Source organism: Podarcis cretensis (genome assembly GCF_951804945.1).
Source record: "Podarcis cretensis genome assembly, chromosome: 2".
Lineage (NCBI taxonomy): Eukaryota > Metazoa > Chordata > Lepidosauria > Squamata > Lacertidae > Podarcis > Podarcis cretensis.
In genome coordinates, this window is record NC_137171.1 from 18,564,685 (window position 1) to 18,589,129 (window position 24,445).

The following is a 24,445-nucleotide window of genomic DNA, read 5'->3' on the forward strand; positions in this document are numbered from 1 at the left end:
TTGTGAGGATCCTATGCCCTTTTAAAATGTGTTTTGTGGGGGTGGGTTATGGGTTGTTTTTATTTTGATTATATATTTTATGGTTTTATATTTTGATTTTATTCTATGAACCGCCCAGAAACCTCTGGGTATAAGCAAGTATATAAATAATAATAATAATAATAATAATAATGTGCTCAGTTGTACTTTTGCAAGTGGTGCATCTTAACCATATTTGAAATTGAACTCCAGCTTGAACTGGGGCCATTGATTCTTGTATCATTTGTTCTTGAATTTAAAAAATTGTAGAATTGTAGATTCAGGTACGTAGCCGCGTTGGTCTGACGCAGTAGAAATATATAAAATAAATAAAAAAATTGTCCAGTGGCACCTTAGAGACCGACTAAGTTTGTTCTTGGTATGAGCTTTCTTGTGGATGTGTATCTGAAGAAGTGTGCTTGCACACGAAAGCTCATACCAAGAGCAAACTTAGTTGGTCTCTAGGGTACTACTGGACAATTATTTTTTTATTTTTAAAAATATATTTCTAGTAGGGTGGCGCTGTGGGTAAAACCACAGTGCCTAGGACTTGCCGATCGTATGGTTGGTGGTTCGAATCCCCGCGGCGGGGTGAGCTCCCCTCCTTTGGTCCCAGCTCCTGCCCACCTAGCAGTTTGTAAGCACCCTTAAGTGCAAGTAGATAAATAGGTACCGCTTTATAGCGGGAAGGTAAACGGCGTTCCGTGTGCTGTGCTGGTGCAGGTTCGCCAGAGCAGCTTCGTCACACTGGCCACGTGACCTGGAAGTGTCTGCGTACGGCGCCGGCTCCCGGCCTCTAGAGTGAGATGAGCGCACAACCCTAGAGTCGGACAAGACTGGCCCGTACGGGCAGGGGTACCTTTACCTTAAGGTAAGGTAAAGGTGGGACGCAGGTGGCGCTGTGGGTAAAAGCCTCAGTGCCTAGGGCTTGCCGATCGAAAGGTCGGCGGTTCGAATCCCTGCGGCGGGGTGCGCTCCCGTCCTTCGGTCCCAGCGCCTGCCAACCTAGCAGTTCGAAAGCACCCCCGGGTGCAAGTAGATAAATAGGGACCGCTTACCAGCGGGAAGGTAAACGGCGTTTCTGTGTGCGGCTCTGGCTCTGGCTCTGGCTCTGGCCAGAGCAGCGATGTCACGCTGGCCACGTGACCCGGAAGTGTCTCCGGACAGCGCTGGCCCCCGGCCTCTTGAGTGAGATGGGCGCACAACCCCAGAGTCTGGCAAGACTGGCCCGTACGGGCAGGGGTACCTTTACCTTTACCCTATTTATCTACTTGCACCCGGAGGTGCTTTCGAACTGCTAGGTTGGCAGGCGCTGGGACCGAGCAGCGGGAGCGCACCCCGCCGCAGGGATTCGAACCGCCGACCTTTCGATCGGCAAGCCCTAGGCGCTGAGGCTTTAACCCACAGCGCCACCTGCGTTACCTTAAGGTACTACTGGACAATTTTTATTTTTTAAAAAATATATTTCTAGTAGAGCTGTAGAGTTGGAAGGGACCACGAGAGTTACTAATCCAGCCCCTGCCATGCAGGAAATCTTTGCCCAGCATGGGGCTCTGTGATTAAGAGTTTCATGCTCTGCTGTCTGAGCATTTTTCTTCCAGCATTCTCCTTCTGGTGTGGGACTAGGTCAAGCACTGCTGCAGGAATTCCCTGTCATGTAAGAGGCTGAATGAAAGCAAAGTTTTCGTCCAGAGTTTGGTACAGGTTGCATGCAACCAAGTTGTCCCAGGACTTCTGCCTGAACAATGGAAACTGATTTAGAGGGGGTGCGAGAAGTGGGAGAGGAAGTCCTTTTGCACAAGCCATTGTCGTGCTATACGTGTTCTTCCTAGCAGAGAGCACGTTTCGCGGTGGGGGATACAAGCCACCCCAGTGTTGCTGGGCGGATTTGCAGAGTGACCCCAGGCAGTGAATTGGTTAATTGGGTCGCTGGGGAGAATTGCTTGTTGCCAGTTTTGAAGGAGGGGGTCAGAGGTTTTAAATATTGGTTGCCCAACTTTGGGCGTCCTCTTGGCTGCTTGCACCCGATCACCCTCCCACCCTCCCTGTATTGGGGAGGGGGGGTTGTTCGCTTGACCTTGCTGTGCCTGTCATGGGGTCGTCTGCTTTGAGGCAGGGGCCTGGTAGGAATTTTGTCCATTTGGCTGATTGTCTGGTGCCATTTGGTTTTTGCCTACTGCATAGCAAATCGTCACAACTTGTTAGGTTGGCAGTTAGGCATTGGTTCAAATTGGTTGGTGGAGGGGTAAGTGCCTACCCCTCCAATGGTGGTGCGGAAAGGGAATTCCGTTAAAGGAATCCAGGGGCTTGCCATTCTTTTCATCCTTGTCCCTGGCATCGGACTTGGGCCGATGCAAGCCACCAGGAGCATGAGGGTCGATGCAAGCCACCAGGAGCATGAGGGTGAGAAGTGAGGGACTGAGGCTCAGCTTCATTTTCTCCCTAAAATTGTTTCCCTCACTGGCTTCCGCTGGAATCTGGAAGTAAGTTCTGTCCCTGGGCAAGGACAGATAGTCGGAACAAATGCCTAAGCAACCACTCACTTGTGTGTATTTAAATAAAGTTGTGGCCAAAATCGTGCCAAAAACCCAAACCAAAATTGATGTGTGATGTGTGAATTATTGGGGGGTGGCTTGGGGACCTCGAAACGCAACAGCTTTGTTGGATGCAATCCTCGGTGCCATTTCCTTGAAAAGCCTTGGAACGAGACGTTCAGAAGTGACATCGATATATAAAACACCTCTTCATCCTCTTTGTTCCCAGGGTAGAATTTCTGAACCTGATGGAGAAGTTCAGCTCGCATAGCAACACAGACTCTGTGAGGAATTCCCCGACACAACTCCTAGCTGGTGAGCTGCTGGTTATATATATATTCTTTGTGCAGCGTAGAATATGTTTGGTGGCCTGGTGGCCTCCATTAATATTTCAGGTCGGTAGGAATGCTTGCATGAATTGGAAAGTAGACCCTTAACCCAGATTTTACGTGTGGGTTGATGTTTGATGGACAGAAAGGACACCTCTGTTCAATCGATACTCCCTTAAAAATCAGTTGAGCAAGAGAGAAGCGTGGCAGTGCCCCCTAGGGGCTCATTTCACACATTACAAAGCAGTGTCTTGGTCCTCATTGGTTTGTAATAGCATAAAGTCCCTTTCTTGTACAGTGGTACCTCGGGTTAAGTACTTAATTCGTTCTGGAGGTCCGTTCTTAACCTGAAACTGTTCTTAACCTGAAGCACCACTTTAGCTAATGGGGCCTCCTGCTGCTGCCGCTGCGCTGCCGGAGCATGATTTCTGTTCTCATCCTGAAGCAAAGTTCTTAACCCGAGATACTATTTCTGGGTTAGCGGAGTCTGTAACCTGAAGTGTCTGTAACCTGAAGCATCTGTGACCCCAGGTACCACTGTATAGGGTGCCAACATTCTGTATGTGCAAATGGCTTTAGATACCTATTAGGTCCATAAATTACCATATAGCATATATTCAACACAAAAAACAGTGACAATTTGTTGTTGACAAAGGACAGCTGGACATATAAAGGGCCCCATTAGCTTCAGTAGCTTAGGGCCTCATCAAACCTAAATCCGGCCCTAGAGCACGATTTCTGTTCTCATCCTGAAGCAAAGTTCTTAACCTGAAGCACTATTTCTGGGTTAGTGGAGTCTGTAACCTGAAGCATATGTAACCTGAAGTGTATGTAACCTGAGGTACCACTGTAATTTGGGAACACTCTGAGCTGCATAAGTAGTTACTATACAAGGCAATTGCCACTAAATACAAGGTGTAACTGGAATGTTCGGCGAATGGTCACAGAAATCTGACAGCGAGAAATATTAAGACATACAGTCGGCATCGGAAACCCACGAAATGCGCACTGTTGTGTATGGAGATGAAGCCGTAACTCGAAAGACAGTATATGAGTGGTTTAAGCGTTTCCGAGAAGGGTGGCAAGCCATCGAAGATGACCCTCAGTCTGGCAGGCCGTCGATGAGCAGAACGGCGGCAAACGTCGACAGAGTTTGTGAGTTACTGATGCAGAATTGGCGTTTTTCCGTCAGAATGATGGCGGAAGAATTGTATATTCCGCGTGAAATCGTTACTGAGGTTACTGAGTTGTCCCACCCTCCATATTCTCGCGATCTGGCCCCGCTGGATTTCTTCCTTTTTCCCAAACTGAAATCTGCACCGAAAGGGCACAGATTTCCCAACATTTCACACGTCCAAGCTGTTGTGACGAGGGAACTGAATGCAGTACGAAAAGAGGATTTCTCCAGAGGTTTACAACAGTTCTATGAATGTTGTCAATGGTGCATTGTATCAGAGTGGGCCTACTTTGAAGGCCTGTAAGGTATGTATGTTCAAATATTTCTCACTGTCCAATTTCTGTGACCATTCACTGAACTTTCCAGTCACACCTTGTATGAACAGCAAATCGAGACAAAGACCAGCAAGCCAACTGCTCAGTACTAGTCCAGCCCCAAGAAACCTGTATGGCTCTTCTTGCATCAGTTTTGATCACCTGTGTTGCAAATTGCAGATTCAAGGTTTCCAGAAGGTAACTGAGGATATACAGTGGTACCTTGGTTCTGAAACTTAATCCATTACGAAAGTCTGTTCCAAAACCAAAGCGTTCCAAAACCAAGGCGTGCTTTCCCATAGAAAGTAATGCAAAACGGATTAATCCGTTCCATACTTTTAAAAACAACCCCTAAAACAGAAATTTAACATGAATTTTACTATCTAATGAGACCATTGATCCATAGAATGAAAGCAATAATAATGCACTGCACTATAAAACAAATACAGTCGTACCTCTTGTTACATCAGTCTCTGGTTGCGTTTTTTCAGGATATGAACGCAGCAAACCCAGAAGTGCATGCTTCCAGGTTTCACCCCGCGCGCATTTGCAGAAACACTCTACACATCTTGCACATGCACAGAAGTGTTCTGTGCGTCTTGCACATGCGCAGAAGTGCTCTTTCACGCCATGCACATGTGCAGAAGTGGCGCTCTAGTTGCGGACTTTCGGGGTTTGAAGAGCACCCTGGAACAGATTGAGTCTGTAACTAGAGGTACCACTGTAAGAGAGTATGGAAGATGATAAAAATTAAATTTAATTTTTTTTCTTACCTTCACCGATGATGGTCATTGTTTGGATAGGGGGCTTTTATCCGTTTCTGCAGTCACACAATCAATCAGTCAGTAGCTGAACAGGGTTCCGCACAGTCACAAAAACAAATTAACTGAAAAAGCCTCAAAAACAAAAACGCAAAATAAAAAGTAAAAACAAAAGTGCCAAACTTAATCCGTTCCGGAAGTCCGTTTGACTTCCGAAATGTTCGAAAACCAAGGCGCAGCTTCTGATTCGTGCAGGCACCCTGGAAACAAAAGCCAACAACCACATTTGAGCATTTGAGAACCAAGGCATTTGAGAACCAAGGTACCACTGTATGTCCTTTTGCCTTTCTCTCTCCTTCTAAGGTAAACCTGCTGACAGCCTCTCTTTGGGATCATCTTCGAGGTCACTAAGCCCACAGCTGCTGTATCCAAGCGACATCATTGCAAACCACCTCGGAAAGCCCCTGACAGCAACTTCTCTTCAAGCCACCGCAAAGTAATGTTTGAAATCGTTTGCAGATTGTTTCTCCGTCCTCCTGCTCCCAGAATTTGTGGGAAATACCTATTGAAAGCATGACAGTGTTAGCGTTCCAGAAGCCATCTTACCCACCCTGAGCTGCCAAAAGCGAATGGAAGCAATCAAAGCAGAACTTGTATGAATTCTGACGCATTCATTTATTTCATGTTCTGTTTCTCTGCAAATCTGCTCGGAAAGCAAGTTGGCTGTGGAATTCATCAGGCGTGGGCATCCATTTCGCCCTGTCTGGTCTAGCACTGGTGGTTTTTTCTGTAAATGTGAATACAGTGGTACCTCGCAAGACGAAATTAATTCGTTCTGCGAGTTTTTCCGTCTTGCAAACTTTTCGTCTTGCGAAGCACGGATTTTGGAAAAGCTTCAGAAATCACCAAAGTCTTCAAAAACCTCAAAAAAGGCTACCACACCGCGTGTTATGAGTTGCTCCTCGAAGTCAAGTCGCAACTGCACCCCCTGAATGCACGGTTTCAAGAAAAAGGAAACAAACTTGCAAGACAAAGGATACAAACTTGCAAGACATTTTCATCTTGCGAAGCAAGCCCATAGGGAAATTTGTCTTGCGAAGCAACTCAAAAAACGAAAAACTCTTTCGTCTTGCGAGTTTTTCGTCTTACGAGGCATTCGTCTTGCGAGGGACCACTGTACCTGCAGCAGCCTTCTACCATGTTTGTGTGCTCCAGGTGCTGTGGACTCGAATTCCCATCAGCCCTTGCCAGCTTATTGGAAGGAGAAAAATAATCATCTCCTTAATAACAATTTAAACAATTTATTTAACTGAAACAATAACATTATAGCATATGTATCCATATTTGTTCACTGATGTGGTTACACTTTTTTTAAAAAAAAAACACCAACAACTTAGGCTGAGTTTTAGCACACATGAAAAACTTAAAACAGATCCTTATTTGCTGATAGCCTTTGGGCTATAATGTAACTTAAAACTATCTTTAGAAAGATTGTTCCTCCAAAACCATTTTGTTTTAAAAATCTAATTTAAATTTTAAAAATATCCAATTTAAATAAAATCTAATTAAATGAAAAAAATATCAATTTTTAAAATTATTTTTAAAAAACCATTGATTTTTATCCACCCTGCCAAGGTATCTTCCTTTGACTGCTTTATTATCAAAGGCAGATTGTATAGGGATTCCTCCTGGGCCGACTGAAGCAGATTTGTCTTTTATGAGAGCAGGAGGTTGGATTCGATGGCCCTTGTGGTCTCTTCCAACTCTATGATTCTATGATTCTATGATAAAGCTCTGCTCCGAAGGTTCCCGTCCGCACAGCAGTGCTTGATTCAACCTCTAGTTACACAAACAGCCACCTGTAGCTGCATCTTTTACACCGAAGGCAGCTCCCTCAATTAAGATGTAAGCATCGTGGAGCAACCTTGATGCCATAGCATCCTTAGGAGAAAACAAAAGGAGATGTCTGCTTCAGGCTGATCCTGGTGTTCCAGCCGCTGACCTTTGAAAGCTAACTTTGTTTTCTCTTCTTGTCTAGTGACAGCGTGTTTCAGATCATCACTGTTTCCAAGGGAACAGGCCTTGGCTTGAACGTTGTAGGAGGCATCAACAGGAACGAAGGGCCCTTGGTGCATATTCTGGAAGTTATTCCTGGAGGTGATTGTCATAAGGTAGATGAAGGGAGGGACATCTCTTCGCTCCTTTTCCCCTTTTTCGAGCTGGGGGTATTACTTAGTATCTGCTCAGGTATCTAAGAGCATTTCAAAATCGGATCTTATTTATTGTATTGTGGCGCTTTTAAAAATCAACTCCAGACTTCTCTGCTGTTCCCTTCCTTATGTTTATTTGTCATTAAACCGGACTTGAGAAAGGCAATCCTTTAAATACAGTGGTAGCTTGGTTCTCAAATGCCTTGGTACTCAAACAGCTTGGAACCCGAACGCTGCAAACCTGGAAATAAGTGTTTCAGTTTCCAAACTTTTCTCGGAAGCCGAATGTGCTCCGATTTGAGTGCCACACTTCAATTTTGAGTGTTGCACTGAGGTCTGCGTTTTTGTTTTTGCGGCTTTTTCGTTTTGTTTTTGTGACTGTGTGGAACCCAGTTCAGCTACTGATGGATTGATTGCATGACTGCAGTACATTGTTTATTGCTTTCATTTTATGGCTCAATGGTTTTGTTAGAGGGTAAAATTCATGTTAAATTGCTGTTTTAGGGGTTGGATTAATCCATTTTGCGTTACTTTCTATGGGAAAGCACACTTTGGATTTGGAACGCTTTGGTTTTGGAACAGACTTCCGGAACGGATTAAGTTTGAGAACCAAGGTACCACTGTAGAGGACTGCCCCTTGTAAAGTAGGAGACATGGCCATCCTAGTGCCAAGGTAGGCAGTTCTGCACCATAAACATCCCTGATAAATCTACCTGTCCATATGTGTGTGTGTGTGTGTGTTGTTGTTGTTGTTGTTGTTGTTTTTTAGTCGTTTAGTCGTGCCCGACTCTTCGTGACCCCATGGACCAGAGCACACCAGGCACTCCTGTCTTCCACTGCCTCCCGCAGTTTGGTCAAACTCAGGCTGGTAGCTTCGAGAACACTGTCCAACCATCTCGTCCTCTGTCGTCCCCTTCTCCTTGTGATCTTTCCCAACATCAGGGTCTTTTCCAGGGAGTCTTCTCTTCTCATGAGGTGGCCAAAGTATTGGAGCCTCGGCTTCAGGATCTGTCCTTCCAGTGAGCACTCAGGGCTGATTTCCTTCAGAATGGATAGGTTTGATCTTCTTGCAGTCCATGGGACTCTCAAGAGTCTCCTCCAGCACCATAATTCAAAAGCATCAATTCTTAGGCGATCAGCCTTCTTTATGGTCCAGCTCTCACTTCCATACATCACTACTGGGAAAACTAGAGCTTTTACTATACGGACCTTTGTTGGCAAGGTATATATATATATATACCAGGTTTGGCAAGGTTTATATCTATATAAAAACTTACTTTAGGGATGAAAATTAACTCATTACGGTACTTGGGCAGTCTGTTCCACTTCAGAACCTCTTTCACTCAAAATATTTCCTGATGTCTACAGCAGATGTCCTTGTCTGTCCTATAGGCAGTGGACAGAGTAAGCAATAATGCCCACTCATCAGTTGTATGATCTCATAAATACTTGTAAAATAGCCCCTTTTTTAAACCACCCTTTTCTTTGCTGAAATGCACCATTCTTCTTAGCTCATAAAAAACTGCCCTTTGTCATTTTCGTAGCTCCTCTCTAAACCGTTCCCAAGTTTCCATCATCCTTCCTGAATTTTTTATGCCCACAACGGAACAGGATGCTCCAATTAAGTCCTACCAGCACCAGATTAATTCCCTAAATCTTTGAAACCGCACTCCAGTTTCCAATCGCCTAAAATGGTGTTATTGCCTCATTTGTTACCCCCTGCTAAGAAAAGCACGTTCAGTCCTATTTAGTTACCGTGCGTTGTGTTTTCACTTAATTGCTACCGTTGAAACTAATGGGAGATATCTAAGAAGGAATTAAAGAAAAAAGAAAAAGCTATGGCTTTTCATAAATCTAATACAAGCATTGATAGAGAGAATTTACAGATGCTTTTTTTGCGCTCCCTCAAGCCCTGGTTGGATCTAGAGACATCAGAGGAGCATTTCAGTTTAAAGTGTTGTCACCTTAAACAGGGAAAACAGGTAGGGGGGAACGGGACTGCACATCGCCACCTGGTGGCACAATGTTATATCGTACATACAACGCATATAAATCGCTTTTTCTTTACCAGTCTAGCCGAGTCCCCCTTGTGTGTAAATAGAGAACATGCCCTGCCGGGCGTATTGTTTTCATCCCTGTCCCCTGAAATATCACCTCTCTCTTTATCTTCATGCTGCTTTACAAGCAGTGAAGTGTGAACCCCAGCGCGGCTAGATTCATATACACCTCGAGTAAAACAAAAAGGTCACATAGAGGTTCAAAGTTGACTTGCTTTTAATTTTAGCCCAGTCTGGAAACTGGGCCGTAAAACACAACAAGAAGAGCACAGCACTGGAAATAATGAAGGCTCTTAATGGCCTCCTGTTACAAGTCTCTCTCCCTTCTCCCCTTTCTCTTTATTGAACTTAGCAGCATGGAAAGCTTGTGTTGGGACTTCTGTTAGGCTTCTTTTTTGGTGAGATTGTATAGCAGAAAAAGCTCTGTGGCATTCGCATATAACCTTTTGACCTTCATTAGAAATGCTTTGTTTGATGTGCATGAGCCTAGGGCTTGCCGATCAGAAGGTCGGTGGTTCAAATCCCCACGACGGAGCGAACTCCCGTTGCTCGGTCCCTGCTCCTGCCAATATAGCAGTTCGAAAGCACGTCAAAGTGCAAGTAGATAAATAGGTACTGCTCCAGCGGGAAGGTAAATGGTGTTTCCGTGCAGTGCTGTGGTTCGCCTAGACCTGGAAAGCTGTCTGCGGACAAAACGCTGGCTCCCTCGGCCAGTAAAGCAGCATTGTGACATTTCTGTATGCAATACAAATGGTTGTGTGTGTGTGCATGTGTGTGCATGTGTACATGCGTGCACATAAAACTAGAAACTAAGTTTACAGATTGTGGTCTGTAACTGTAATTTCCAATTGCTTGGGGGGTGATCAGATTGCAAAATATGTCTGTGCTCTCTCTGCTCCTTTGTTAGCCATGTTCATATGAATGGTGTTTGTGCAGGAATAACCCTTGAGCTAAAGGCTGCACACTTGCCCATTGTTTCTCACACTTTCTCCATTGAGACAAAGTTTTGCATCATGTGCAAAACTGGAACTAATGCATTTCTTGATGGCAACATTAAGTGTCCCTAACCATGTCCTCAAGCAGTGAGCGGTTTAGGAGCAGGGCTTAGTTTCTACAATGTGCTGTTTGATTATAGCAGAGCTTTTTTTCTCTGAGGACTGTTCTTTCTCTTCATCTCCATCTCTCTCTGTGTGTGTGTGTGTGTATGTGTGGCTTCAGCGATAGCTGTGCAGCTTGCTCTGGCTTTTCCGGGAGGTGGGAGAAGGGACGGAGGGCAGTTTGCCAGTCCCTTCTCCCACCTCCCGGAAAAGCCAGCAAGAGCCACTCTGTCTTTAAAGAGCAGGCATGTCTGCGGCTTTTGCTGCCTTTTTTTGTTTTCCTCCTCTAAAAACTAGGTGCATCTTATAATCGGGTGCTCCTTATAGAGCAAAAAATACGGTGATTATAGCACAGAGAGAGAATACGCACGGCTGTCAAATTTTTAACTCCTCCTTTTGAAAGCGTGCCAATCTAAAGAAACCTGCTTATGCTTGTTTACGCTTTTCTCAAATTTAAGACCCAAGTCCCACCCCCTCCAAATCGATTCTACAATTTATAGGCAGTTCGGAGCTTTAGCTGTGAACTAGCTTCAGATGCGGTTTGTGTGTGCCGTTTGGCACCAGTGCCACCAGAGGCCACTGTTGCCACTTGTGTTGCTTGCCACCACCAGCTATGAAGTATTTTAGCCTAGTCGGAAAAAATAGTAAGCACCGAGGAACAAACGAGATGCTGTTGCTCAGTGGTATAGCATCAGAAGTTATAAACTGGCATCTAAGAAAGCAAACCAGGATTAGCTTCTTGTGGAATAGGTTGTTGCATTCTTTTTCATATACAGTGGTACCTTGGGTTAAGTACTTAATTTGTTCCGGAGGTCCATTCTTAACCTGAAACTGTTCTTAACCTGAAGCACCACTTTAGCTAATGGGGCCTCCTGCTGCCACTGCACGATTTCTGTTCTCATCCTGAAGCAAAGTTCTTAACCCGAGGTACTATTTCTGGGTTAGCGGAGTCTGTAACCTGAAGCGTATGTAACCCAAGGTACCACTGTATAGTCTGCTGGAGTGTATATTAAAAAGCAATTAATGGTTTAATCCTGTGCATGATAAAATAAATGTGTGACATCCCTTCCTTTCTCTTGCCATAGGTGAAGTGTCAAGTAATCACTCTTTTCCTTATCCATTGCCATATCTGGGCTCAGGGTGGGGAGGCGTCTTAGCCCACAAGCTCACACTCTGGCCTCTGCCTGATTTCCTGCTCTCTCTTTCTTTTTCTAGCCATCCTTTCCCCAGTGGTGACAGCGGCCTTCATTTGATTAGTGTCGGTTTATTAACTCGTGATATTCCAACCGGGCATCCCTTTGGGATAGCCTCCAGGCATTGCGAAGCAGAGATTCTTGTGATTGATTTAGAGCAGGCATAGGCAAACTCGGCGCTCCAGAGACTACAACTCCCATCATCCCTGACCACTGGTCCTCTTAGCTAGGGATCATGGGAGTTGTAGTCCCAAAAACATCTGGAGGGCTGAGTTTGTCTATGCCTGATTTAGAGGATCTCTCAGTGGTTAGGGAGGAAGGAGGGGCATTTGCCTCCTTATTGACGCATTCTGCCCTGAAAGTTTCGGTTCAGATCCTATACCTCAGTTCTGTGTCAGTAAAATGGGAATAATCAGCCTCTCTAGTTTTGTCAGCCTGGTACACTCATAGAATCGTAGAGTTGGAAGGAACCCTGTGAATCATCTAGTCCAACCCCTTGCAATGCATAAGGATATGTGTGGCTGAACATCTTTATAGAGTATTTTCATGCCTTCAGAAGTGACCTATATGCTTAGAATTCCTGTTGTTTTCAGGCTGACAGCAATTCCATACCCTCCAATATTTCTCTGATAAAAATAGGGGTGTCTTATTCCATAATAAGACAGGTCAAATCTGTGTCCAGGGCAGCTGTTTACCAGCTCCATCTGGTACGCAGGCTGAGACCCTACCTGCCTGCAGACTATCTCACCAGAGTGGTGCATGCTCTGGTTATCTCCCGCTTGGACTACTGCAATGCACTCTACGTGGGGCTACCTTTGAAAGTGACTTGGAAACTACAGCTAATCCAGAATGCAGCAGCTAGACTGGTGACTGGGGGCGGCCGCCGAGACCACATAACACCGGTCTTGAAAGACCTACATTGGCTCCCAGTACGTTTCCGAGCACAATTCAAAGTGTTGGTGCTGACCTTTAAAGCCCTAAACGGCCTCGGTCCAGTATATCTGAAGGAGCGTCTCCACCCCCATGGTTCTGCCCGGACGCTGAGGTCCAGCGCCGAGGGCCTTCTGGCGGTTCCCTCATTGCGAGAAGCAAAGCTACAGGGAACCAGGCAGAGGGCCTTCTCGGTAGTGGCGCCCACCCTGTGGAACGCCCTTCCAGCAGATGTCAAAGCGATAAACAACTACCTGACATTCAGAAGACATCTTAAGGCAGCCCTGTTCAGGGAAGTTTTTAACGTGTGGTTTTACTGTATTTTTGCTTTCTATGGAAGCCGCCCAGAGTGGCTGGGGAGGCCCAGCCAGATGGGTGGGGTATAAATAATAAATTATTATTATTATTATTATTATTATTATTATTATTATTATTATACTAACAATAGTTTTATTATTTATATCCCCACCTATCTGAGTGTGTTGCCCCAGCTTCTCTGGGCAGCTTCCAACATACATAAAAACAAAATCAAACATTAAACATCACCATCGGCTGGGTGAGGACTGCAGGGCCTGCTCCCTTCCAGGGCCTTTTCCAGCTGGCCCAGGGGGCGTGGCCCAGGCACTTATTTGGAACAAACTTTTTGGGAAGGGTGGGAAGTGTTCTGCCATTCTTCCCTGTTCCAGGTGGTTAATGTGCTTTAAAATGTCCTCAAGCAGTCGGTGGCAATTTAAATTTAAATTTAAATTTTTATTTTTATTTTCCCTTTTTTCCATTGTTGGGGGTGGGTGGGATGGATATTTAGTTGGGGATTAATTTTAGTATAATTGTTCTTTTTCTTTTTGTTGTTGTTGTTTTATTGGTTCTGTATAGTTTGTGTTTTGTTTTTAAGGGGCGGGATCAGGGCTGCCTGGGAGTGGGGCCCCAGCCAACACGATGGCTGGGACAAGTTCCACAGGGGGGGAAGCACTGGGACATCCGATCTTGGTGATCATGGGCAGGAGGCGGAGTTACGCTAAGACCAGACCATGTCATTACCGAGGAGGCAGGTTTAGTCGTTGTTTGAAGACTATCCCTGCCTCCAGGTCTGGCCTTGACCAGATGCATACTGGAATCAACAGGGGAAACCTACATGACCTGAAGGTGTTGCTGTGTAATGCCAGGTCAATGATAAATAAAACCACTGCCATCCACGACCTGATTGTGGATGGAGGATTTGACCTGGCATGTGTGACAGAGACCTGGTTGGAGGAAGCAGATGGGCCTGTCCTTGCCGCTGCTTGCCCACCAGGTTTCTCTTACGCACAGCAACCCAGGTCATGTGGGCGGGGAGGGGGGGGGGGTTGCAGTGATTTTTAGGAAGTCACTAGCTTGCACCAGGCGTCTACTGGGATGATCCAGCTTTCTGAATGCATGTTCTGGAAGTTGGGCAATAGGGGCAGTACAGGATTCCTTTTGGTGTACCGACCTCCCCACTGTACCAAGGACTCCCTGTCTGAGCTGCTTCAGGTCGTGGCGGATTTTCTCCTGGAGACACCTAGTTTGGTTGTCCTAGGAGATTTTAACATCCATGCCGACACGACCTTACAAGGGGCTGCTCGGGACTTCGTGGAAAGCATGGCCTCCATGGGGCTGTCCCTGAATAAGTTTGGCCCAACTCATAGTCATGGACATGCCTTAGACCTGGTGTTCACCTCTAGTGACGTGGGTGATCTGACACTAAGTAAAAGTGAAACAAAAGAAGTGCCATGGTCAGATCACTTCCTGGTGCAACTGGACTTCTCCGCGACCCTTCCCCTCTGCAGGGAGGTGGGACCAATTCGGATGGTCCGCCCCCACCACTTAATGGATCCAAATGGTTTCCAGAGAGTGGTAGGGGATGCTTTATCCCATGTTGATGGCCTTTCAGCTGATTCCCTGGTGGCCCGCTGGAATGCGGAGTTAACCAGGGCTATCGACTGTCTGGCTCCGAAGCGCCCTCTCCGACTGCATGGAGCCCGGACAGCTCCGTGGTTTTCTTCGGAGCTGAGGGCGATGAAACAATCGCTGAGACGGCTAGAGCGTCGGTGGCAAAAAACTCACTCCGAATCTGACTGGACACAGGTTAGAGCTCAACTTCGAGCCTACCAAGTGGCGATAGTGACGGCGAAGAAGACTTTCTTCACCGCCTCTATTGCATCTGCAGAAAATAATAGCAGGAGACTCTTTCAGGTGGTTCGTAATTTAACAGAACCACCTTTACCACCGGGGCCTTGTAAAGACCCCAAGATCTCCTGCAACGATTTTGCAAAGTTTTTTGCAGATAAAATCACTCATATTCGGAAGGAGCTAGACACCACCGTGGGAGCAGTGCCGGGGCGGGAGAGTGCTAGAGCTCTGTCTGGTCAAGTTGCATGGAATCAATTTCAATCCGTTACCCCCGAGGATGTGGACAGGCTGCTTGGACGCGTGAAACCAACCACCTGTCTCCTGGATCCTGGCCCATCCTGGCTAATAAAAGCAAGCCGGGAAGGGCTGGGCGATGGGCTCTGCGGGGTGGTGAATGCTTCCCTCTGTGAGGGAACATTCCCAGATCCGCTGAAAGAGGCGGTCATTAAACCGCTTCTTAAAAAACCATCTTTAGACCCGGCCAGTATGGCCAACTATCGCCCAGTCTCAAATCTTCCTTTCTTGGGCAAGGTGATTGAGCGCGTGGTTGCTGAACAACTCCAGGCACGCCTGGAGGATGCGGACCATTTGGATCCCTTCCAATCGGGATTCAGGCCTCATCATGGGACTGAAACTGCCTTGGTCGGGCTGGTTGATGATCTCCGCGAGCTAGGGACAAAGGTGAGAGTTGTTTCCTAGTTCTGCTGGATCTCTCAGCGGCCTTTGATACAATCGACCATAACATCCTTCTGGACCGTCTAGAGGGGCTGGGAGCTGGGGGCACTGTTATACAGTGGTTTCGCTCCTTCCTCCTGGGCCGTGTTCAGAAAGTGGTGGTGGGGGATGAGTGTTCAGACCCTTGGGCCCTCACTTGTGGGGTGCCTCAAGGTTCCGTCCTCTCCCCCATGCTTTTTAACATCTATATGAAGCCGCTGGGAGAGATCATCAGGGGGTTTGGACTGGGTGTTCATCAATATGCAGATGATACCCAGCTCTACCTCTCTTTCAAATCAGAACCAGTGAAGGCGGTGAAGGTCCTGTGTGAGTGCCTGGAGGCGGTTGGAGGATGGATGGCGGCTAATGGATTGAGGTTGAATCCTGACAAGACAGAAGTACTGTTTTTGGGGGACAGGGGGCGGGCTGGTGTGGAGGACTCCCTGGTCCTGAATAGGGTAACTGTGCCCCTGAAGGACCAGGTGCGCAGCCTGGGAGTCATTTTGGACTCACAGCTGTCCATGGAGGCACAGGTCAATTCTGTATCCAGGGCAGCTGTCTACCAACTCCACCTGGTACGCAGGCTGAGACCCTACCTGCCTGCGGACTGTCTCGCCAGAGTGGTGCATGCTCTAGTTATCTCCCGCTTGGACTACTGCAATGCACTCTACGTGGGGCTACCTTTGAAAGTGACTTGGAAACTACAACTAATCCAGAATGCGGCAGCTAGACTGGTGACTGGGGGCGGCCGCCGAGACCATATAACACCGGTCTTGAAAGACCTACATTGGCTCCCAGTACGTTTCCGAGCACAATTCAAAGTGTTGGTGCTGACCTTTAAAGCCCTAAACGGCCTCGGTCCAGTATACCTGAAGGAGCGTCTCCACCCCCATGGTTCTGCCCGGACGCTGAGGTCCAGCGCCGAGGGCCTTCTGGCGGTTCCCTCATTGCGAGAAGCAAAGCTACAGGGAACCAGGCAGAGGGCCTTCTCGGTAGTGGCGCCCGCCCTGTGGAACGCCCTTCCAGCAGATGTCAAAGCGATAAACAACTACCTGACATTCAGAAGGCATCTTAAGGCAGCCCTCTTCAGGGAAGTTTTTAACGTGTGATTTTACTGTATTTTTGCTTTCTATGGAAGCCACCCAGAGTGGCTGGGGAGGCCCAGCCAGATGGGTGGGGTATAAATAATAAATTATTATTATTATTATTATTATTATTATTATTATTATACTAACAATAGTTTTATTATTTATATCCCCACCTATCTGAGTGTGTTGCCCCAGCTTCTCTGGGCAGCTTCCAACATACATAAAAACAAAATCAAACATTAAACATCACCATCGGCTGGGTGAGGACTGCAGGGCCTGCTCCCTTCCAGGGCCTTTTCCAGCTGGCCCAGGGGGCGTGGCCCAGGCCCTCTCTCCCGGCTACAAAGGGACTCCTGCTGCAGTGAGGCCTCGGACCATCGGCTGGGTGAGGACTGCAGGGCCTGCTCCCTTCCAGGGCCTTTTCCAACTGGCCCAGGGGGCGTGGCCCAGGCACTTATTTGGAACAAACTTTTTGGGAAGGGTGGGAAGTGTTCTGCCATTCTTCCCTGTTCCAGGTGGTTAATGTGCTTTAAAATGTCCTCAAGCAGTCGGTGGCAATTTAAATTTAAATTTAAATTTTTTCCCCCCTTTTTTCCATTGTTGGGGGTGGGTGGGATGGATATTTAGTTGGGGATTAATTTTAGTATAATTGTTCTGTTTCTTTTTGTTGTTGTTGTTTTATTGTTCTGTATAGTTTGTGTTTTGTTTTTAAGGGGCGGGATCAGGGCTGCCTGGGAGTGGGGCCCCAGCCAACACGATGGCTGGGACAAGTTCCACAGGGGGGGAAGCACTGGGACATCCGATCTCGGTGATCATGGGCAGGAGGCGGAGTTACGCTAAGACCAGACCATGTCATTACCGAGGAGGCAGGTTTAGTCGTTGTTTGAAGACTATCCCTGCCTCCGGGTCTGGCCTTGACCAGATGGATACTGGAATCAACAGGGGAAACCTACATGACCTGAAGGTGTTGCTGTGTAATGCCAGGTCAATGATGAATAAAACCACTGCCATCCACGACCTGATTGTGGATGGAGGATTTGACCTGGCATGTGTGACAGAGACCTGGTTGGAGGAAGCAGATGGGCCTGTCCTTGCCGCTGCTTGCCCACCAGGTTTCTCTTACGCACAGCAACCCAGGTCATGTGGGCGGGGAGGGGGGGGCTGCAGTGATTTTTAGGAAGTCACTAGCTTGCACCAGGCATCCTACTGGGAAGATCCAGCTTTCTGAATGCATGTTCTGGAAGTTGGGCAATAGGGGCAGTACAGGATTCCTTTTGGTGTACCGACCTCCCCGCTGCACCAAGGACTCCCTGTCTGAGCTGCTTCAGGTCATGGCGGATTTTCTCCTGGAGACACCTAGTTTGGTTGTCCTAGGAGATTTTAACATCCATGCCGACACGACCTTACAAGGGGCTGCTTGGGACTTCGTGGAAAGCATGGCCTCCATGGGGCTGTCCCTGAATAAGTTTGGCCCAACTCATAGTCATGGACATGCCATAGACCTGGTGTTCACCTCTAGTGACGTGGGTGATCTGACACTAAGTAAAAGTGAAACAAAAGAAGTGCCATGGTCAGATCACTTCCTGGTGCAACTGGACTTCTCCGCGACCCTTCCCCTCTGCAGGGAGGTGGGACCAATTCGGATGGTCCGCCCCCGCCACTTAATGGATCCAAATGGTTTCCAGAGAGTGGTAGGGGATGGTTTATCCCATGTTGATGGCCTTTCAGCTGATTCCCTGGTGGCCCGCTGGAATGCGGAGTTAACCAGGGCTATCGACTGTCTGGCTCCGAAGCGCCCTCTCCGACTGCATGGAGCCCGGACAGCTCCGTGGTTTTCTTCGGAGCTGAGGGCAATGAAACAATCGCTGAGACGGCTAGAGCGTCGGTGGCAAAAAACTCACTCCGAATCTGACCGGACACAGGTTAGAGCTCAACTTCGAGCCTACCAAGTGGCAATAGCGACGGCGAAGAAGACTTTCTTCACCGCCTCTATTGCATCTGCAGAAAATAGTAGCAGGAGACTCTTTCAGGTGGTTCGTAATTTAACAGAACCACCTTTACCACCGGGGCCTTGTAAAGACCCCAAGATCTCCTGCAACGATTTTGCAAAGTTTTTTGCAGATAAAATCACTCATATTCGGAAGGAGCTAGACACCACCGTGGGAGCAGTGCTGGGGCGGGAGAGTGCTAGAGCTCTGTCTGGTCAAGTTGCATGGAATCAATTTCAATCCGTTACCCCCGAGGATGTGGACAGGCTGCTTGGACGCGTGAAACCAACCACCTGTTTCCTGGATCCTGGCCCATCCTGGCTAATAAAAGCAAGCCGGGAAGGGCTGGGTGATGGGCTCTGCGGGGTGGTGAATGCTTCCCTCTGTGAGGGAACATTCCCAGATCCGCTGAAAGAGGCGGTCATTAAACCGCTTCTTAAAAAACCATCTTTAGACCCGGCCAGTATGGCCAACTATCGCCCAGTCTCAAATCTTCCTTTCTTGGGCAAGGTGATTGAGCGCGTGGTTGCTGAACAACTCCAGGCACGCCTGGAGGATGCGGACCATTTGGATCCCTTCCAATCGGGATTCAGGCCTCATCATGGGACTGAAACTGCCTTGGTCGCGCTGGTTGATGATCTCCGGCGAGCTAGGGACAAAGGTGAGAGTTGTTTCCTAGTTCTGCTGGATCTCTCAGCGGCCTTTGATACAATCGACCATAACATCCTTCTGGACCGTCTAGAGGGGCTGGGAGCTGGGGGCACTGTTATACAGTGGTTTCGCTCCTTCCTCCTGGGCCGTGTTCAGAAAGTGGTGGTGGGGGATGAGTGTTCAGACCCCTGGGCCCTCACTTGTGGGGTGCCTCAAGGTTTCGTCCTCTCCCCCATGCTTTTTAACATCTATATGAAGCCGCTGGGAGAGATCATCAGGGGGTTTGGACTGGGTGTTCATCAATATGCAGATGATACCCAGCTCTACCTCTCTTTCAAATCAGAACCAGTGAAGGCAGTGAAGGTCCTGTGTGAGTGTCTGGAGGCGGTTGGAGGATGGATGGCTAATGGATTGAGGTTGAATCCTGACAAGACAGAAGTACTGTTTTTGGGGGACAGGGGGCGGGCTGGTGTGGAGGACTCCCTGGTCCTGAATAGGGTAACTGTGCCCCTGAAGGACCAGGTGCGCAGCCTGGGAGTCATTTTGGACTCACAGATGTCCATGGAGGCGCAGGTCAATTCTGTATCCAGAGCAGCTGTCTACCAACTCCACCTGGTACGCAGGCTGAGACCCTACCTGCCTGCGGACTGTCTCGCCAGAGTGGTGCATGCTCTAGTTATCTCCCGCTTGGACTACTGCAATGCGCTCTACGTGGGGCTAGCTTTGAAGGTGACTCGGAAACTACAACTAATCCAGAATGCGGCAGCTAGACTGGTGACTGGGGGCGGCCGCCGAGACCACATAACACCGGTGTTGAAAGACCTACATTGGCTCCCAGTACGTTTCCGAGCACAATTCAAAGTGCTGGTGTTGACCTTTAAAGCCCTAAACGGCCTCGGCCCAGTATACCTGAAGGAGCATCTCCACCTCCATCGTTCTGCCCGGACGCTGAGGTCCAGTGCCGAGGGCCTTCTGGCGGTTCCCTCATTGCGAGAAGCAAAGCTACAGGGAACCAGGCAGAGGGCCTTCTCGGTCGTGGCGCCTGCCCTGTGGAACGCCCTCCCATCAGATTTCAAAGCAATAAATAACTACCTGACATTCAGAAGACATCTTAAGGCAGCCCTGTTCAGGGAAGTTTTTAATCTGTGATATTTTAGTGTATTTTTGGTTTTTATGGAAGCCGCCCAGAGTGGCTGGGGAGACCCAGCCAGATGGGCGGGGTACAAATAATAAATTATTATTATTATTATTATTATTATTATTATTATAAAACCTTCCCTATACAGGGCTGCCTTCAGATGTCTTCTAAAGGTTGTATAGTTACTTATCTCCTTGGCTTGAGGGGGGGGGATCACATAACTCCATACTCCCCAACATTTGTCCAATGAAAATAGGGTTGTCGTACCGTACCCTTCAACGTTTCTCTCATGAAAATAGGGACATCCTAAGGAAAAGCAGGACATTGCGGGTTCAAAGCAGAAACCGGGATGGCTTCTGTAAGTCTGGGACTCTTTCTGGAAAATAGAGACACTTAGAGGGTCTGCAATTTTCACGGACTGAATTGCTGCTTGCATTGAATTTTTTTAAAAGAGTCTCTTTTTTAATTTTAAGTGTAGAACTTGGCAAAAACAGAAATGTGATGTGCTGAAGGCTAAAAGTTGGTTTGAGCTGAGTGCAAAAGCACTTTTTCTGGCCTCGTTCTCCACCTCCCCAGCCATCCACCCACATTTTCCTGAACTGTGCGCTAAATTATTGGTGCCAAAGTCTTTGCGCTCTCCGCTGTTGCATTTGCTCGGTCCAAATGTTCGCCAAGGTTGTATGTATAGCTGTTTGAAACTGGATCCCTTACCCTCACCCCTCTGGTGCGAATTAATCCAGCTCAGAGCTGGATTAACTGGTACAGAAACTTCTCACAAACTGTCTGTGGCTTAATTCTAAAACAAAACGACCATCTGTGTCCAATTTTGTGCCCAGTGAAATTCCACTGATATCTCTCGCTGATCTGTTACTCTGTTCTGCAGCAGCAAAGTAGTTCAGCTCCTAATGCCAGCTTCTCCTTTCCAGGACATCTAGTACTGCCTGATTATCCCCTTCCCTGTCCCTTATTCTTTTTTAAAATTTTTCATCCCCTGGCATCCACGTGGCTGTCCAGTCCATCTATTGCTGATTTCGACAGCTCTAGCTATGAGGACTTGGTTCGCGTCATCACAGTGGCTGTTGCCAGTGGTGTAGCATGGGTTGTCGGCACCCGGGGCAAGGCAAGTAATTTGCGCCCCCTAACCCATGGATTTGCGCCCCCTAACCCGTGGATTTGCGCCCCCTAACCCTAACCCTCAGATGTTGCGGCCGGTGCGGCCGGCCCCCCTGCACCCCCCACACTACGCCACTGGCTGTTGCTCCCCATCAGGATAAAATACAGTGGTACCTCGGGTTACATACGCTTCAGGTTACAGACTCCGCTAACCCAGAAATAGTACCTCGGGTTAAGAACTTTGCTTCAGGATGAGAACAGAAATCGTGCTCCAGCGGCGCAGCGGCAGCAGGAAGCCCCATTATCTAAAGTGGTGCTTCAGGTTAAGAACAGTTTCAGGTTAAGAACGGACCTCCGGAATGAATTAAGTACTTAACCCGAGGTACCACTGTAGTGGAAATAAAATACAAGCTTCACCTACAAGGACCCCTTCTGTTCCACAACTTGCATTTTAACACACTTTTGAGTTTATTTTGCTCCCTGTCCTAAATCAAAAGCAGAGTTATCGGACTGAAGTGCGGGTGGCGCTGTGGTCTAAACCACTGAGCCTTTTGGGCTTGCCAATCAGAAGATCTGCAGTTTGAATCCCCGTGACGGGGTGAGCTCCCGTTGCTCTGTCCCAGCTTCTGCCAACCTAGCAGTTCGAAAGCATACCAGTGCAAGTAGATAAATAGGTACCACTGCACCAGGAAGGTAAATGGCATTTCTGTGCGTTCTGGTTTCCGTCACAGTGTCCCGTTGTGCCAGAAGCGGTTTAGTCCTGCTTGCCACATGACTTGGAAAGCTGTCTGTAGACAAACGCCGGCTCTCTCGGCCTGAAAGCGAGATGAGCACCGCAACCCCATAGTCGCCTTTGACTGGAATAAACCGACAAGGGGGCCTTTACCTTTATTTTACCTCTACAGACAAACAGACACATATAGTGCAGTACTGCTGCGACCCTAGTAGTTCAGAATGGATGTAAGGGTACCAACATTTTTAATAGGCTCCCATTTCTACAACCTCTTCCAGGGTGTCCTGTCTGCTGAATAACTGTAGGAATGACGTTGTGGAGAATTTGGCGAAATTTTTGAGTGACGCCATGAAATAACGTCACCATATATCTTTAGAGCCACCTTTGTTTCTCATGATGTCTGGATAGTTTTACCTAAAAGTACCTCCTACTTGTGGTGTGTTCTGATCCATGTATACAACACACTCATTCTATGCCAATAAAGGAGACTGAATTGATAAAACCTGCCTGCATGTAGAAAACTTGTGCATCTGGGACAAGGCTCTGCTCGAATTCCTTCTTCTAATATGCAAGCTGAGAGTTGAGGTTTTTTCTTCTTCCTTTGTATTCTGTAGAAGGTTTTGCACTGTTTGCTGCTGGTGGTGGTTAGATTCATTAGTCACTTGTCACACACTTGACCTACCACATACTTAAAAAACAGAAACACAAATACAGCATAGTACTAATTTATCCTGGAGAAGAGAAGACTGAGAGGAAATATGATAGCCTTCTTTAAATATCTGGAGAGCTGTCACATGGAAGATTGAGCAAGCTTGTTTTCTGCTGTAGGACCCAAACCAGTGAATTCAGTTACAAGAAAGAGTCCAACATAACCATGGGTAGGCAAACTAAGGCCCGGGGGCTGGATCCAGCCCCGTCGCCTTCTAAATCCAGCCCACAGACGGTCCGGGAATCAGCGTGTTTTTACATGAGTAGAATGTGTCCTTTTATTTAAAATGCATCTCTGGTTTATTTGTGGGGCCTGCCTGGTGTTTTTACATGAGTATAATGTGGGCTTTTATTTAAAATGCATCTCTGGGTTATTTGTGGGGCATAGGAATTCATTCAGTTTTTCCCTCCGAAACATAGTCCAGCCCCCCACAAGGTCTGAGGGACAGTGGTGTAGTGGTTAAGAGCAGTAGTGTCGTAATCTGGGGAACCGGGTTCGCTTCCCCGCTCCTCCACATGCAGCTGCTGGGTGACCTTGGGCCAGTCACACTTCTCTGAAGTCTCTCAGCCCCACTCACCTCACAGAGTGTTTGTTGTGGGGGAGGAAGGGAAAGGAGAATGCTTTGAGACTCCTTAGGGTAGTGATAAAGCGGGATATCAAATCCAAACTCTTCTTCTGCTGCTGAAAAAGTTTGCTGACCCCTGAACTAAACATTAGGAAGAACATTCTGATGGTAAGATCTGTTAAGCCGTGGAACAGGCTACCTCAGAAGGTGGCAGACTCTCCTTCATTGGAGGTTTTTGAGCAGAGTCTGAATAGCCTCCTGTCGACCTGTGATTCCTGCATTGCGGGGGGTTTACTAAATGACCATTTCAGCTCTACACTTCTACACAGTCATACCAAAAACCACATACAGTTCATAAACTGAGCAGAGCAAGGGGCAGAGAGCAGCCTGCTTCAGTCAGGCAGTTATTTGTACCAGGCACTCTGATTTGTTAGTTATTTGTACCAAGAGTCTGGCACTCTTATCAGATCAAATCTGGCCCTCCCCTTCTCTAAAAGGCAATTTGACAGACTGAACAACCTTGGGAGTTTATAAATTTGGAGAGTTTGCCTTGACCTCTTAAGGCAACTTGATTGCAAAAACAAGTGCCAACGACTGCCCTTGTTCTTGCCAGGATGGTCGGCTGAGAGCTGGGGACCAGCTTGTTTCCATTAACAAGGAGTCATTGATTGGAATCACCTATGAAGAAGCAAGAAGCCTAATCAACAGAACAAAGCTGAGGTAACAACTGCCCTACAAAACAAGTCCTGGACACCTCATTTTACATCTGTCTGTCTTCCCTAGTATAGATTTGGTCGATTTATGTCTCTAGCCCTCACGATGAGAAAGAGGATTTTGGATATGTATTGTTGGAAATGCTAAAATACAGAGCTGTTAAAAAGAACTCCCTGTCTTGCGGGCATAAATCCTGATACTTTCAGGCGCTGTGATTCTCCTGCGGTTTGACCCCAGCCCCATAGATGCACTCCATTGTTTCCC

At 47.4% G+C, this 24,445-nt stretch overlaps 1 protein-coding gene across 1 annotated transcript in view; it reads left to right on the forward strand.

Annotated features, from left to right (window-relative positions):
- The window catches only part of STXBP4 (syntaxin binding protein 4), a 158,353-nt gene that overhangs the window by 9,179 nt on the left and 124,729 nt on the right, over window positions 1-24,445 (forward strand). Inside the window, exons 2-5 of the mRNA XM_079965479.1 lie at window positions 2,782-2,867; window positions 5,497-5,629; window positions 7,172-7,304; window positions 24,081-24,187. Of these exons, the coding sequence (XP_079821605.1) occupies window positions 2,801-2,867; window positions 5,497-5,629; window positions 7,172-7,304; window positions 24,081-24,187 (440 nt within the window). The 5' untranslated portion in view covers window positions 2,782-2,800. The remainder of the gene's footprint in view (window positions 1-2,781; window positions 2,868-5,496; window positions 5,630-7,171; window positions 7,305-24,080; window positions 24,188-24,445) is intronic.